The 16,976-nt window shown below is 36.1% G+C and overlaps 2 protein-coding genes across 2 annotated transcripts; one reads left to right on the top strand and one right to left on the bottom strand.

Moving 5' to 3' along the window:
• The first annotated feature begins 3,721 nt into the window (after positions 1–3,721).
• On the top strand, positions 3,722–6,042 carry LOC110913061 (serpin-ZX). Its single transcript, XM_022157933.2, has 2 exons — positions 3,722–4,337; positions 5,155–6,042. Exons 1-2 carry the CDS (start codon positions 3,807–3,809, stop codon positions 5,935–5,937), a joined length of 1,314 nt encoding a protein of 437 aa, XP_022013625.1. The 5' UTR covers positions 3,722–3,806; the 3' UTR covers positions 5,938–6,042.
• Positions 6,043–6,837: 795 nt separating this feature from the next.
• Positions 6,838–11,205, bottom strand: LOC110913053 (kinetochore protein SPC24 homolog). The gene is made up of 5 exons (XM_022157925.2): positions 10,748–11,205; positions 8,729–8,870; positions 8,542–8,643; positions 7,235–7,308; positions 6,838–7,134 (listed from the first exon to the last, which is right to left on the bottom strand). The coding sequence occupies exons 1-5, from the start codon at positions 10,923–10,925 to the stop codon at positions 7,028–7,030; spliced, it is 603 nt and encodes a 200-aa protein (XP_022013617.1). The 5' UTR covers positions 10,926–11,205; the 3' UTR covers positions 6,838–7,027.
• Between the last annotated feature and the right edge of the window lie 5,771 nt (positions 11,206–16,976).

Genomic DNA, 16,976 nt, shown 5'->3' on the forward strand with positions numbered 1-16,976 from the left:
CGGCATCGCACCGCATCCAGTGAACACTTCTATCAATACAGGAAGGCCTTACCTTAGGCATAGAAGAAGATGAACGTAGCGGTACGGCTGACACCGCACCATACGGACATTTTCGTCACGACAAGGGATGCAGGCAAGACGACGATGCGGCTAGCACCGCATCTCGCGTATTCCTTGATCACAAGTAGGAGACGCGGTAACTTCAGATGTTACCGCACGTAGCGATGCGGCTTGCACCGCATCCTATGTACTCAAGCAAGTGGTACTGACACCACAGTGCAAGTGGCACCAATGGCAGTTACCTGTCAGAGCTACGTAAGCAATGGACTGACGTGGCGTAACCTCCATAACCGACGAGCCTGACACACCTGAAAGGGTGCAGCACGTCGTCAGTCCATCCATCATCATCCTCCTTCACTCCTCGGCTATAAATACCAACCCCAAACCAGGTTTGAGGTATCTTCTCACAACTCTCTCACTACTACTACTATCTTACTTTGCTTCCCAAGCAAACTACTGATTCTCACGCCGGAGAGTGGTAACAAGGAGCACCCCCCACCCCATCCTCCTTGTTACGAGTCACGGTTTGTTTCCTTGTGCAGGAGATCAACCGCCGGCGATCCAGCCAGCGACCCTCGAGAGGAAGGGATTAACCCTTCTTGACGAGACCAGTGTGTTAACCCTGCCCGGTTAACCATTGTTTCATCAGGACCCACCATTTTTCTTCCAGGAGGACATTTTATGATCTGACTCCGGAGCTGGATTACATGCGTTTTTCCCTCGAGCGAAAGCTCTGGCTCGCTCCATGAGTACTTCCATTGTCTTTGGGAGATTTTCGTGTAGTTTTTCGACCAGCTGGTTATTCCAGACACCGTGACAAAACCCGGAGATCCGCAACTGGTCAACTACCCCGCTGATCTGCATACTTTCTCGATTGAATCGGTCAATGAAATTATCCAAAGATTCTCCATCCTTTCTCCGGATGTTGTGTACTTCGGTGATTTCTTTGGAGTAGTGCCGTTGTTGGCTAAAGTTCTGGAGGAATAGTCTTCGGAACTCCTCAAAGTCGTTGATCTCTCCTTTGTTCAACGCATCAAACCACACCCGGGCAGCCCCAGTTAGCGTTTGTGCGAACATGAAGCACCACGCCGGCATCGGCCATTGTTCCACTCGTGCAGCCCCATCGAAGTCGAACATGTGATCATCCGGATCAGTTGTACCGTCATATTTTTTTACCGTAGTAGGAATTTTGAGCTTCGGAGGAAGCTTGGCGTGTGTGATGCGAGCACTGAATTTGGACTTAGCTGTCATAGAAATCGGATGATATGGCTTGGTAAGCTCCGGATCATTAATTACTTCTGTTTCATTTCGTATCACCATAGCTGGAGATGGTCCGGAGGAGCCCTGCACATATCCACTATAAGTCTCCGATGTGACAACTGTGGAGAAAGTAGGAGGGGTGAATATTGTAGGACCCATAGTCCTTACCGGGGTTTCGTCATGAAAGAGCCTGGTTCGTAAACCGAGGATCTGTTCATCTCTAGCCTGTTGAGCCTTTAGTCTTCGTAGAAGGCTTGCATTTTTGGAGAGAAAATCCGCATCAAACTCTGATGTTTGTGAAGTAGGAATTAGAATAAACGGCAAGGTTGTTCCTGGTCCGGAACTCAAAGGAGCTGAAATGGTGGAAACAACGCTCGCTGATGCTGTTGTTTGCGTGCTAACAGCTATGGATCCCGAATTCATAGAACCCGAGGCCGCCATAGATCAGTTCGTTGCTCAAGAAATTCACCAAAGTGAAGGACTGTGAGCTATGAAATCGGATGGCGCCAATTGAAGAACCAAAGAATCGAATTAAGGCCGAAGCCTGAATCGAGGGTTTCGATCTTGTGAGAGAACTTGGGTAAAGGTCCTGCAAAACAGAAAACCGTTAGGCTCGCCGCAGAGATGGGAGGGCCTCTCTGCGACCACCCTCCGGCGTGAGGATAAGTATTGGTAGAGAGAGAAAGTAGAGAGAGAAAATAAGGACGAAGGTTCAGAAAATCGTACTTGGCTTTGTACTTGATGGGGTATTTATAATGGTCAACTGAGATGACGTCATTCGTCCAGATGCTCTTGAATGGTGGTTCGTACTCGGAGTTATGAGGGAACGGATGTATCAGATATGTCCGTTCTAGCGGAGTCCGATTCGTCCCAAAGGATCATGTCCGGCCTCAGATATGTATCTTCAATATATGTTTCTGACTAAAACTTGATTTGTTCATTACCGTAAAAAAGCATAAAAAGAAAAGAGTTTTTATGTGTTTTGATTGGCTCTTGCTAGAAAAGCTCCAAACCTTCTTGGATTATGTGTGCGAACTCCGGGAGATTTTTTAGTTAGCTATTTTCGAAAGTTGATCAAGTCAATGCCAAATCTCGAGAATTTTCGCTAAAAGGTATTTTATATGTATTTTCTCAATAATAGAATGTTCCATTTCTTTGTGTTAGTTGGGTAAAAAAAGGAAAAATTATGAAAATGGCTATTGACCAAAACCATTTTCGAATTTGGCCACCTCATGTGTCCTTGGAGCGGCGCATCATGCGCGTGATGCGTCTGGAAGTGCCGGAATATTGCGTCTGGAAGTTGCAGTCATCTCCGGCGAGTTGCAGACGCCTGCGGCTCCGTCTCCGGCGAGTTGCAGCGATAGGTAAATGGTCCGGCAATTCATGCGTCCTCAAGCGTGAAAGGAGATGGCACCTCTGGAAGATTTGAAATCTCCGTCGCCGGATTTGACACCTCCGACATTTGAAATTGGTAACGATGAAGAGCAAGGAGTCAAAAGTGAAAGGAGATGATGATGAAAATGAGAGAATGGAGGACATATTTATCAACAATTCTTGTACAAACATCCATTTAAACTTTTGGTTTCTTAAAAAAACATTTTTGAAAACAATAGAAAGATATCTGGGTATTGAATGGCAAAATGGCGCCAAAGGAATTCTATTGAATGTCATAGACTCAATACAGAGATCTTGGGTCGAGTGTGAAAATACTATTTTCCCCAAAAGGTATCTTTTTTAGGGAAAGGATATTGACGTCACGTGTCCATCTTTAATTGGCTTTTCTGAAGAGTCTGTGAAAGACGCATCCCATGCATTTGAATCTCTGATGTGTTACTCCCATGACACGGGAGATGACCAAAACTAGGGGTGTAAACGAGCCGAGCTGAGCCCGACTAGGCTCGAGCTTGGCTCGTTATGTTTTTATGAAGCTCGAGCTCGAGCTCGGCTCGCGAGTAAAGCCCAAAGCTCGAGCTCGGCTCGACTCGGCTCGAGCTATTTCGAGAACAACCTCAAATGAGCTAAAAGCTCGGCTCGAGCTCGTTTCAACAACGATTAAGCAAGCCAAAGCTCGAGCTCGGCTCACCAATGTTATCATCATCATTATTATATCATATATATAAAAAACTAAAATTTTGTTTAGGCTCGTTTGGGCTCGCGAGCCTAAACGAGCTTTGTATTTCAGGCTCGAGCTCGGACTTGTTAAGACTAGACTCGTTCGAGCTTTTAATCGAGCCGATCACGAGTAGCTCTCGAGCCTTCCGGCTTGTTTACACCCCTAACCAAAACTAAAAGTGTGTTTGATTAATGGCTAGATCTGTAATTTTCCCAAAAACAAATATACTTTTGGGCTGAGCAAAGACAAATATTACTAAAAATTCAGTGGGCCCACTTATTCTCCTTTCCCGTATGGCCACGTCGTTGTAAAACCCTAGAATCCACACCATTTCTCACACCAGTCACTTACCGGCAAACACGGTTTTTCCGACATGCAGTCACCCTTCTCTTCGTTCTTGTTCCGTAGTAAACAGCTTCTTCTTCTCCCCGTCACAACTACATTTCCAAGATCTCTTCTCCCCTTCCTAAAGGCCCATTTCAAAACCAATGCACCACTACAACAACAACAATACCTCATCAATTCATCTTTTCAACAATCAATCCGCACCCAAACCATCGTATCATCAACTCTCTCAGCTCACATTCTCTCCAACAAATTCCCACACTCCAACATTGTCTTGTCTCCTCTCCCCATCCATCTGGTTCTCAGCCTCCTAGCCGTTGGTTCCAAGGGCCAAACACTCGACCAACTCCTGGCTTTTCTCAAAATCAAGACTACGGATGACCTCAACTTTTTGTATTCGAAGCTTGTGCCCTTCTTATTCGCGGACAATGGTGGGCCTCGGGTGTGTTTTGCAAATGGGCTTTGGGTTCAGAAAACTCTGTCTCTTAAACCTTCTTTCAAACACGTGGTGGGCACCCTTTATAAAGCGGATTGCAATCAAGTTGATTTCCAGACCAAAGTAACTGTTTTAGTTTTTCATTTTGTTCTTATTTTTATTTCATAACTTGAATTCATAGGGGTGCAAACGAGCCCAGCTGAGCTCGATTAACTTATTAAAGCTTGGCTCGGGCTCGACTCATTTTTTGTCTGTTAATTAATATATTAAATAAAAAGAATATGAATAATAGATTTTTTAGGCTCATGTGCTCGATAAGAGTGAAGCTCGGGCTCGGGCTCGGGCTCTTTTACTAAACAAGCTTATTTTTAGGTTTGGGCTCAGCTCGCAAACAAGTTTAAATAAGCTCGGCTCGTTTATACTAAGGCTCGATAAGCTTGACGAGCCTGACGAGCTTCACATGCCAGCAAGGCTCGAGTTCTCAATAATTAAACGAGCTTTATTTAAAGCTCAAGCTCGGCTCGTTTCGAGCTTTTTCTTGAGCCGATCTCGAGTAGCTCACGAGCCGCTCTGCTCGTTTGCACCCCTAACTTGAAATTGTTCTAGTTTATGCATTAACTGACGACTTGGGTTGGGCTGGTTAGCAGATCAGGATGGGTTTAGTCATTTAGGTCAGAACGGGTTTGGGTTGGGTGTGTTAGCGTGTCAGTATGGGTTCTGGTCAGAACGGGTTGTTTTTATTTTTATTTTTTTAAAAAGTCCATTTGGTTCAGGTCAGAATGGTTATGAAAAAGTTCCACTACTAGAATTTAGACACACAAAATGCTTAGTTTGTGCTAGAATTAGATCATATTTTCTAAGTTCTGTTGATGATGATTCCTGCATTTGACAATTGTTGTAATATGAATCAATATTATTGATTGGTTAATGGTTAATGTAGGCGGATGAGGTAGCTGATGAAGTTAATCTATGGGCAGAAAAGCAAACGAACGGGCTTATCAAACAACTCCTTCCTGCTAACTCAGTTAACAATCTGACATGGCTAATCTTTACAAACGCGATCTACTTTAAGGGAGCATGGCTCGAGAAGTTCAACCGTTCATCCACAGCAGATGCCGATTTCCATCTCCTCGATGGCAGCACAGTTACTGTTCCTTTCATGACGAACGGCAAAACACAATTCGTGTGTCAATATGACGGTTTTAAAGTACTACAGCTTCTCTACTTACAAGGTAAAGATCACCGAGAGTTCGCAATGTACTTTTACCTTCCGGATAAAAAAGACGGGCTTCCATGTTTAGTAGACAAAATCCGCACCACGCCCGACTTTTTCGACCGTCACGTTCCAAGCCAGAAAGTACGAGTCGGGCGGTTTCTAATACCAAAGTTTAAGATCTCATATGGGTTTGAAGTCTCTCAAGTGTTAAAGGAGATGGGGCTTGTATTGCCTTTCAGCGAGAGAGATGGTTTGGCCGAAATGATCGACTCGTTTGATGGTCAAAGCGTGTATGGTGCTTGCATTCATCACAAGTCTTTTGTGAATGTGGATGAAGAAGGAACAGAGGCTGCAGCAGCCTCTGCATTTCTAGGCCGAGGATGCTCAAGGATGATGGGAGATAAAGTTGATTTTGTGGCGGATCATCCGTTCGTATTTGTGATCAGAGAAGATGTGTCTGGGGTTGTGCTCTTTATGGGACAGGTGGTTAACCCTAGCGTCGGTTGAAATTGCTAGTATTGTGAATATATTATCTTTTGTATATGGTAGTAATGTGGAACTTTGGATAGGTTAACCACCTTTTGCTGTTTGCTAACAACAGGATATTAGGCATTGTTATGTTTTGTCTTTGTCATGTTCATTACTCCTATATCCTAATCTCTTGTCCTATAAGTAAATTCGTAAACAAACAATCAATTATTCGTTCAGTTTACGTTCGTTTTTGGGCTGACTCAGCGGCCTGCATGGATTTCGTGGGTGAACGACCAAATCCTTTGTTATTTTTTTCTCAAAAGTGATAAGAAAACGTCACCTATGTAGCCTTATGTTCATCGGTGGTAGTAAAATTCATGGTTTCGGGCAGTATCAAACCAGTTTAACAGAATACTCACGGGTTTACAGAACCGCTAGCAACCAGCATGTGAACCAAAACGTTTTATAACAATCGGTTTTCGTTCAGCCTGTTTTTGGTTGATTGGTTGGTTTATCTGGTTAGACGGAAACCGAAATAATAATATTCTTCGAATGGCCTCCAGCTTTAAAACTGACAATCTGATAGAACCTAAAATTGGTGAAGAATATTTACTGAAAATTCAAAGTAGCTAGCCCGATTCGAGAGGGGCGATTACAAGGTTACCGGACAAGACAGAACCGCTACCCACTCCTGTTCTCAGCCACTACTCAAGTATTGCTCCTGATTGAATGGAGCTTTGTTGACCCAGATGGGTCAACTCTCTTGTGTTTCCGGTTGTAAACCTTTAGTGGAGTCGTATTATTACTTCCTGCTCAGTAAAATCAAGTCGAAAGGAAGGGAACTGTTCAGCTAAAAGCTCATAATCATCCCAAGTCGTCTCCTCCAAGTCCAACAAACGGTTACACCACGAAACAAGTAATTCCAGAGTATGCACATAACAAATAGAAGTTATGGGTCTTATCATGCAGAAAGAACAATCGTTTTGTCCGATCAGACACACTACATATCACACAAACCACATCCAAGAAAAAAATGGTAATCGACACAACCTGAATAATAGATAAACATAATCACAAGTTACAAAACTAACTTATGCACATGATGCGAAAGCTTCAGTCTTTTCCGTCAGTGGACTATCATCTTCCAGATTGCATTACAAGTATCGAAATCACTCATCTCCTGGGAACTGAGCTCGAACTTTTCAACTACTTTCTTGTCTTTATCAACAATATCTGTAATTGGTGATGTTAAAGAATTGCATTGAGAAGAAATACGTTAAACAAGAATTAAGTCGTGAAATGAGAAAGCAAAGCGAGTAACTACAAAGGATACGTCCGGTTATCCTTGACTGCTCGTTGAAGTCGGGGATAATGTTGGTTACGGATGCGTACATTGACAGCGTCTTCCTGTAAAACAAAAAATAAATAAAAGATACTTCATTACAACATATATGCATATGCCCAATGTCGCAGTTGTTTAGTGATCATGTTAGACTATTAGGCACATTTAAAAGTAAAAAACAGTTGATGATATTTTGAGTGTTTGGTTCGGTTTGGTTCGGTTTTTGAAAACCGTTCGGTTTTGGAACAAATTACGTAAAATTCAAAATTAAAAAGCAGGGTATTGGTAATCCCATACCCATACCCGGTTGTAAAATCGTGTCCCATACCCGACCTAATACCCGTCGGGTATTTGTCGGGTAATTACCCATCGGGTACCAGGTATACCCGCGGGTATCGGGTATACCCATTAGTTTGTTAAAAGATATACACTGGGATTTCCAAATACATTTTTTACTATTATAATTATTATATAATTTTATTTATGCAACAACTATTATAAATTAAAAATATACATAACATACATATAACTTTTATCATAAATTAATAATAACTTTATAATATTTATACACTTATATGTATACACTTCACAACATATAAAATATAAATACAATCAAATACATATGCTAAAAGAAAATTTATTTTTTCTCGTTATGAACATAGTAAAATAAATCACTAATAGATAAGGGTTAATGGAAAATAAAAATATAAATTAAAAACTTCGGGTATATAGTTCAGGTAAACGGGTATGTGGTTTCGGGTAATCGGGTCGGGTATCACCTAATCCCATACCCGACCCATACCCGCGAATTTTTTTAAAACTAATCCCATACCCGGCCCAATACCCGTCGGGTATCGGGTATACCCATCCCATTTGTGTCGGGTTTCGGGTATACCCGTCGGGCTCGGGTATTTTTGCCATCCCTATCCAAGATTTAAGAACTTTATAGGATGTTTACATTTAAGTTATTATGTTTAACCTTTTTAATTTAATTAATAATGTTCACATAAAAATAACCTATTAATTTAATTTTTATGTTACATGTTATTTCTTGTAGGCAATGAATACATCGTTTCAAAGAGAAATAAACATGTTAATCTTTTTATTATAAATACTTAACATTCAAGAAAAAAAATAATAATTCCTAAATCAATATATAATAAACAATAAAAAAATGATTTTTTAGGTTATTCAGTTTGGTTTTTTTCAGTTTTTATAAAATGCAAAACCGTAACCAAACTGTAAATTTCAGTTCGGTTTTTTCCGTTTGGTTTTTTTCGGTTTGTCTATGGACTTACTGTGTCTTCATTTCATTTTGTTCGAGTTTCTTCAGAACCTGCCTTCTCTCTTCAATAAAACTTCTTTGCTCTTCAAGGTCTTTAATTTGACTGGTGACGGCTGTGTATATCATACGGCAAATAATCAGTAATCAAACTATCAAATACAGAGAATTGAGTTTATGACTTTATGCACCAATATACTTATCTAAGGTCCTCTCGTAGCAATGCCTCTCTCCGAGTCTCGTCATCCAGTTCTTTTTGAAGCAAATGAATCTCGACATCTGAAGCCACTTCAGCCTTTGCCGCTTCTATCTTTTGCTTGCACATGTCTATCTTTTTATGATAACCTGTCGCATGAATTGCTAATGAGTTTGTTTCTTTAATTTTTCTGTTAAATGTCAAATACGTATGATGCATGTACTCAAAAAGATGTCGAATCTCGTCATCCAGTCTATGCAGTTAATATCGGTGATATATCGGTCCCCTAATAAAACATCGGCGTCAAATATCGGTACTGCTTTTATCGGCGATATTGACCGATATTTGACCTATATAAGCGATATATCACAGAATCATTAGTGTTAAATTGCTATATATATAAATTCTGCATTATATTAAAATTACCGATATCTCACCGAGATAACCTATATCTCAAATATCGGTCCTTGACCGATTTCCGATATTTTACCGCATTAACTGCATAGCTTACAGTTAGGCTTCATTAGGTTGTACATAATGCTTCTTTGGTTGTACCCACATTATTTTCTTGTATTTATATAATTCAATATCTTACTTTTTCATGTTTTAAAAAACTATAAGTTGAATTATTACCTATAAACAATTTATTAGTATTTTTTAATACCAAACACCTCATGTATTAAAGCTCTCGCCTCAGGGGTCGTGCCTTGGCTTTTGAGACCTAAACGCCTCAGAGGGCCTTACGCTTTTCTAAACCAAGCATCTAACTGCATATTACTTTATTGCCACCGTCTGTACAAAGACGAAAGCAAAATACATCTTGGCGTAGTTGTTATTTGTTAATGGCAAACAGCGATAATGTACCTATATGCTACATGGCGAATAGCAATAAATAGCAGGCGCTAATTTATAAATAGCGATGCGCTAGAAAAAAATTTAAAATATTTTATATGTATATTATATCAAGATACTCTGGTATATATGCTAATTTACATGTATATTTAACGAAAACCTAAAATACTATTTTAAAGCTATATTTAATTGCTATTTATATTAAATAAAACAAAAATTAATAAGAAATTGTCGCTATTATCGCTATCTATCGCTACAAGTACAACCCTAATAGCGAGCCTAGACCTATACGCTACGTAGCGCGCTATAGCAATCGTTACGCTTGCTATTGACAACTATGATCTTTGCCATTCTCGATTAATCATTCTTATTATACCTTTTACCATACTAGGGGTTGATTTAGTTTACTAATTAAATCTAACGGGTTTCATTATCTAGTTCAATTAAATTACTAAGGGGCTGTTTGTTTACCTCTTAATGAGGCTCTTAATGGTTCAGACCTTTTACTTGTTCAACACTTAATTGTTCAGACTGTTTGTTTCACGAGCAGATGTCTGAATGGTTCAGGCATTTGCCTCCGAATGGTTAAGCAACATACAGAATGGTTAAGACCTCTAATCTGAATTGGTCAGACATTAGCCTCTGAACGGTTAAGCATTATATAGGCTCTTAATGGTTCAGACCTCTTACTGGTTCAGCACTTAACCATTCAGATGTTGCCAAACAGCCCCTAAAGCCCATTCACTCACAATAAATAATAACATTAAGTGTCCAAATCTTCTACAAGACATATTAGGTGGAACAAGCATATGCAAATTACAACAAGGATGATAAATAACTCAAAAACTAACGTTTACGTCGCAAAAAAACAGAAACATGGTATTCAAATGCAAATCGAGATAATCTATCATAAGCCCATTTGAACTATGATTTTCAGGCATCTACTCTATACAGCAGACATTTCTATTTTGGTTCAAAATCCACAAATCTAAAAGGGTATTCTTATAATTCATCGGACTTCAGATCAAAACATATAATCATTCCTACAACCTACAAATACCTTGAAAAGTATAACATTTTATATACCTGTTTCTACAAAATAATGGTAAATTATAACTTGTTGACTCAAGACAATCGAAATAGAAGGAAGCCTGTTTAGTAAAAGTATTATTACCTTGAAGAGAAGTGTCAACTCCAGCATGATCAGAGAGGCAACGGGAGCGGAGTGCATTGGATCGTTCAACGCAGTGGTTGAGGAAATTGATGTCTTTTTCGTTTTTCAAACATTTAACAAGATCATCGCTGTATGAGATCAGCTTCTCAACGTCGATTCTTCCCGATGTGTCACCCATTTTTTTAGGGTTTTGAAACCGTCAGGGTTGAGAAAAGAGGGGTGGAGAAAAAAATTGAAATCTTTGGGGGGAATCAGATGATTGATTTATTGCTCGATTTAATTAAATAATTAATAATTATTTCATTTTCATTTTAGTTCCTATGGTTTTGTGTATTTTGTAAGGCTATACGCTCCTCTGGACGTTCCCGCCCCGTCTTGGACAGTCTCAGGCCTTCACACTGTTTCCTCAAGGATGTTGACGTCGAGATCATCGGCCTACAGATGTTCTTGCTGTCCCTCCTTCTTCTCACACACACATATATATACACAACACACACACATATATATTTATCTATTATACTAAAGCAAAATAAAGGTTGACTATTTGACCATGATGTGGCAGCTCTCTTTGGCCAAATAATTAGGAATTTGGGCGCCATTCTCCTTTTCTTCCATATTCCTTCATTTTGTTCAATGCTATTAAATACTCAGTTACCTTCACCGCTCTCTCTCTTCAATTCTCTTTGTTACCACCGCCTTCTCTTCAACATATACTTCTTCCTTTTCAAGTTCATCTTCTTCAATCGAATCCTGAAATTTTTCTTTGATCCATATCGAAAGTTTGTAAGTGTAGATTGTTTATTTCTTAGTTTAATCCTTCTTTTTTTGTCGGAATTTTATTTTGGTTCTGAAAAAGTGTTATTCTGTACAACAAACCCTAGATCCGATTGTCATTATAGATTTGTTCTTTATGATTATTTGCTTTTTGTTTTTGTTATACATTTTTGTGTTTACTCATATCACTGAATCGGTTTATCTCTTCTGTTTTTTTGATAATTTTTTTGAATAAATTTTGTATTGTTATGTGTATGAAACCCTAAGTCCGATTCTAATTCCAGATCTGTTTTTAATGTTTAGTAACATTATTATGTTGTTATTAAATTTGATGTTTATTCATATTCCAGATCTGTATTTTATTGTTATTGAATTTGATGTTAGATTTATTCAAATCCCTAAAATATTAAGCTGATATCACAATTTCATGGTAAAAAAATGTTTAATTTTTATTGAAATTTGTTGTTTATTCATATTCCAGATCTGTATGTTATTGTTATTGAATTTGCTGCTAGATTTATTCAAATCCCTAAAATGTTAAGCTGATATCACAATTTCATGGTAAAAAAATGTTTAATTTTTATTGAAATTTGTTGTTTATTCATATTCCATATATCTGTTTGTTATCGTTATTGAATTTTATGTTACATTTATTCAACTATCTAAACTGTTAACCTCATTTCACAATTTCATGGTCAAAAAACGTTTAATTTTGATTGATTCTGTATTGTATGCACCATAAATTCTTTGAATATATTGTTTTTAATAGAAGATCTGTTTGATTTGTTGTTTTTTTGTTCTTTTTTCTTTTAATTTTAGCCTGTATCTGATTTTCTTTGAAGATCTGTTGCTTTTTGATAATTAACATTACTGTTGATTTTCAATATAAAATATGATTTTTAATTCGCATTCAAACCTGTTTTTGTAGGTTTATAGTATGCCTTTCCCTTCTTCATTAAGGTATATGCTTTTTTACTAACGTATTGTATTATAATATCCCTGTGACTTATTCAATAAGTTATATTTCGCGTTCAAACCTGTTTTGTTAAGAAGAAACGTTCAGTTGAATAAAAAATCAGTGAAAGTGTTTTGCTTGGAACATGGAGGCGTCGTTGATGTTGCCAAGGAGTCTCAGGAAATGTTAAGTTATATAATTTTCTTACACTCCTCGGCAATGTCAACGACTCCTCAAAAAAGTTCCTTCGAATCTCTCTGACTGATTGCTTCATCGACAGATTGTTTCTTTTTCTCATCACAGATTTCCTCTATATTCCAATCAATTCGTTAACCGCCCTATTTTCATTATATATGGAAAGTTGCCTTTTGAATGAATAATCTTAAATTTTTTTTAGGTAATTTTGGAACCGTTTCCATTTGTACTCCATATATACAAAAATTGTTTTTAATATAATGTTTCAATCATTCACTTGAGAAGCGTTCTCTTTTTTTTGTTCATCATCAGACATCCTAATACAAGCATCGCTAAGTATATTGCACCTCTGTTTGACATTTGTATATTTTATTATATATAACCACAATTATAGTTATTTGTTTTTTATGTTCTATTTAACTGTGTAACTGATATTTCAAGTGGTATCAATATCATAAACCCTAATCACTATTTAGAATTTTGCTAAATACATGTGTTATACAAATACTGTTTCAACTGATTGAAACGAAAATTATATTATCTATTGTTATGAAATTTATATTTTTATTAATTAACTATTTATACAATTTTTTCAATTTCTTATTATGGTTATTTTTATGTTATACAACTCATTCTTCAACTTATTCATTATTCCTTTGTTTGTTAATTATTTTTATTGAATTATATTACACTTGATGTCGTTTTTTTTTGTATCCTGTTTTTTTGCAGGTATTTAGTATGGGTGAACGTTCATCAAGGTATTATGTGGATATTTTTTAAATTTTCTAACAATCCCCTTATCGTGTTATATTTTTTTAACATTCTATTATGTAATTCAGTTACAGAGGACCCTGGTTCTGTAGGGTAATGAATCGAGCAGACCAACTTATTCTGGTATAGGAAAAAATATTACTTTAGTTATTTGTGTTATCTGCTTTTTCATATTTTTAAAAACATATTATTATTATTATAATATTGTTTAAATCAATTGAAAATATTTATAATTCATTTTCCATTTCATTCTATGATTAGTCCATTCCGGATGATGCGACTTCCAAACTATGGGGTGTTGACAAAGGCCCTACTAATGTTATGATACACAGTGAAGATGGTCGTGTCTTTAATGTTTTTTTAAGTGCGTCTAAAGGGAAGTTATTTTTCTTTCATGGTTGGTCCAATGTTGTTGAACACTTGGGTCTAACTCAGGGATGTTTGGTAGTATTTAATCCTTTAGATCATGCTACGTTTAATTAACAACTTATCAGGATGGTGTTAGTCGTGGGTCTTTCTGGACATATATGCTACCTCCATCATGCAATTTTTATGTAAGACAAATGTGATTTTATTTTTCCTAATGTATTGAATTATAATTTATAAATTTATAGATACTAACTTTTTTACTTTTTTTTATCATCCTACAGGTCATTCCTGAATGTATTTTGCCCAAAATTTACGATTTTTCGTCAAATGATGTAACCTCTACTGTGATGATCAACAACCAAACGTTTAACGTTTCCATTGTAACTAATGACGGCAAAGTCGGTTTTTCCGCTGGTATGGATGTAATTATTAGTATGTTTCAGTTGGAGGTTGGTTGTTATTTCTTATTCACCAAAGGTTTTGGACATTTTTTCTATTTGAAAGTCTTTGGAAAAAACGGTGTTGAAATCACATATCCTAACTTAGATTTTGATGAGGTAAATTAAATATATGTACTTACTTCTATGTATTATACATATCAGAATGTAATTCATTTTTTATATATTAATTTGCAGATTGAGGTTGCACCTATAGATGTTGATAATGAAGTTGAAGAACAAATACATGGTGGTGTTACTTGGTTTGTTCGTACGGCTGGTGAAGATTATTTTGTAAGTTTTGATATCATCTTGAAAACTGATAAAACACATAAGTTTTATGTTATTTTATTTTATTTAATGAGTATTAATATTTTTTATTAATTTTATTTAAATACAGAGAATTCCTGATCCTGTTTCACGCATGGCTAAGCTTCATGAAGGGTTAAAAGATTTGACCATAAAATTTTTGCATCTGGACCCGCCACTGCAGATTACTAACGGTACCAGACGTGAAAGAAGAACCAATGGTCGTGGTTATCGATACGCTTTAACCTCTTGGAAGAAGTTCATGAAAGCCGCTCAAATTAAGGTCCGTGACCAGGTTCACTATTCTTTTGATGAAAATGAGCAGGTCTTGACTATTGAGAGGGTTGTACCTTATGTTAACCGTAGTAATTAGATATATGACAATTATGGCATGTTTTTGGCCTTTCAAGTTTTTTTGGTTATAACATTGGTTTTGGACTTTAATTTCAATTTTTTATATATCTTTCAATCTATTTCTTATTTTAACCACTGTAAGAAAATACTTAAAAGTATAATCTATCATTTTAGTAATTTATATTCCCACTAAAACATCTTATCATAGATAAAACCACGATATTCAAACTACTTTTATGGAAAAAATTAATCTTATATATTCAGTATAACATTGCTGATTATTGTTTACAACTAAATATATAAAAAAAACAATATATAAACTAACTTTGCATATATGAAAAAGTATTATGAACTTAGTATTATATCTTCAACATATTACACTATGTTGTTACATTATAAACATTTTATAAACCTTCCAGAATAGTTTTTTTTTATTATATATAATAATTGCAGAAAGTCAGGTACGACATAGTAGGTTGCATATTTATAAATGTTTTCATTATTTTGAAATTTACTAATCATCAAAATTCCCTCCGTTCCTTGCAATTTCAAATTAATAACTATTGAAATTGTTAATATGCCCCATGTGTTTTTTATCCAGTGTAATCGTTTACAAATCTATAATAAGCCAAAAAAAAATATACAAATTTAGTATACGTAGTTATGGCCATTATATGGATATGTTCGTCAATGTGTGATATGTCATAGTTCAATGCTGAGTTTAAAACTGCTAAAGTTGTAGAATGTTCCATAGTTTCAAATTCAATTAAAGGCTAAGAAGGAATTTAATATTGACAATCCGTATACTAAGTTGGTTAGTTACATTTCATTTTCTAATTTTTTATGACATATTACCATATTTTTGGACATTTAGATTGATTGACTATATTTTTAGAAAATACCTTCATATTACATATTTCCATTTTCATCGTATATTATAATTGATTGTGTTTGATATTTTAAATTTTTATACTATACAATGTTTACTTAATTAACTTTGCCTACCTATTATAAATATTCTTTAAACATTTCACATTTTAATCAGTCTTATCTACTTAGCATTTTCTCTATCATTTTTCATAATCTTTGGTAAGAATATCATTGACAGTTCTATACGATATTGATTTATAATTTATTACAATGTGTTAGTATATAGTGTTTTTTTTCTAATCTTTACTTTGAATTTTATGCAGAAATGGAAGAAGGTGCAATCACATTGTTGAATAATTTGGACCTCAATGTTGATAACTATACCATAAGAATACGCATTGTTCATTTGTGGACAAGAGCTGATTTCAATAACGCTAGAAAAGTGTATTGTTATGATATGATAGTCATGGACAGTGAGGCAAGTGTTCATATACGTATGTTATAATTTAAGTTTATATACTATTAATTGTCAAAGTACGTATTATTTGTCTAAAATAATGTTGTTGTTTGTCAGGGAACAAAAATGCAAGCTTTTGTTTTGGCTAAAAACGCATCTGGATATCAACATCTTTTGGAAGAAAAGCGTTGTTTGACGATTAGAAATCCTTCATTGGGTGAGAATCGTCAGAAGGTCAAGTACGCTAAAGGTGGTTTGAAGATTAACCTTAATAACAACACCGTTGTTGAGGAATGCCACGAGGCTATTGGTTCTGAATGGGGTTTTGATTTTACTCCGTTTGATTCAGTTGTGGAGGATCCAACAGTTGACAACAAGTTTTTTAAAAGTCCAATTGGTATGATATACAATTAAAACTATATAACTAAACATAACACATTTTTTATTTTGTTGACACTATTTAATTTTTATCCACAGATGTAATTGGTTTTGTGGTCAAAAGTTTTCCCTTCGAGGTAGACACGGAAACTAATAATGGACAAAACCAGAAGAAAGTCACCTTTATGCTTGAAGACTTGAAGTATTTATTTATTTTTTCTTCACTTTTATTCTTTAATATATTTTTTTTATATTATGTATTCTGAACTGCTACTTTGTTTGTATTGATTTCAATAATGTTCAGCAATAAGCAGATCTTTGTGACACTTTGGGACGGTTATGCGGATCAAATAATGGAGT

The sequence above is a fragment of the Helianthus annuus genome, chromosome 2 (genome assembly GCF_002127325.2).
Source record: "Helianthus annuus cultivar XRQ/B chromosome 2, HanXRQr2.0-SUNRISE, whole genome shotgun sequence".
Classification (NCBI taxonomy): Eukaryota; Viridiplantae; Streptophyta; class Magnoliopsida; order Asterales; family Asteraceae; genus Helianthus; species Helianthus annuus.

What these genes read in the sequence shown, in the direction of transcription:
- LOC110913053 (XM_022157925.2), bottom strand. Translation starts at nt 10,925, where the DNA reads ATGGGTGACACATCGGGAAGAATCGACGTTGAGAAGCTGATCTCATAC. An exon ending in TTGCTACGAGAGGACCTTAG is followed by an intron (nt 8,644 to 8,728) that starts ATAAGTATATTG and finishes TATGATATACAC; the next exon opens with AGCCGTCACCAGTCAAATTA. An exon ending in CAAAATGAAATGAAGACACA is followed by an intron (nt 7,309 to 8,541) that starts GTAAGTCCATAG and finishes TTTGTTTTACAG; the next exon opens with GAAGACGCTGTCAATGTACG.
- LOC110913061 (XM_022157933.2), top strand. Translation starts at nt 3,807, where the DNA reads ATGCAGTCACCCTTCTCTTCGTTCTTGTTCCGTAGTAAACAGCTTCTT. An exon ending in AAGTTGATTTCCAGACCAAA is followed by an intron (nt 4,338 to 5,154) that starts GTAACTGTTTTA and finishes TGGTTAATGTAG; the next exon opens with GCGGATGAGGTAGCTGATGA.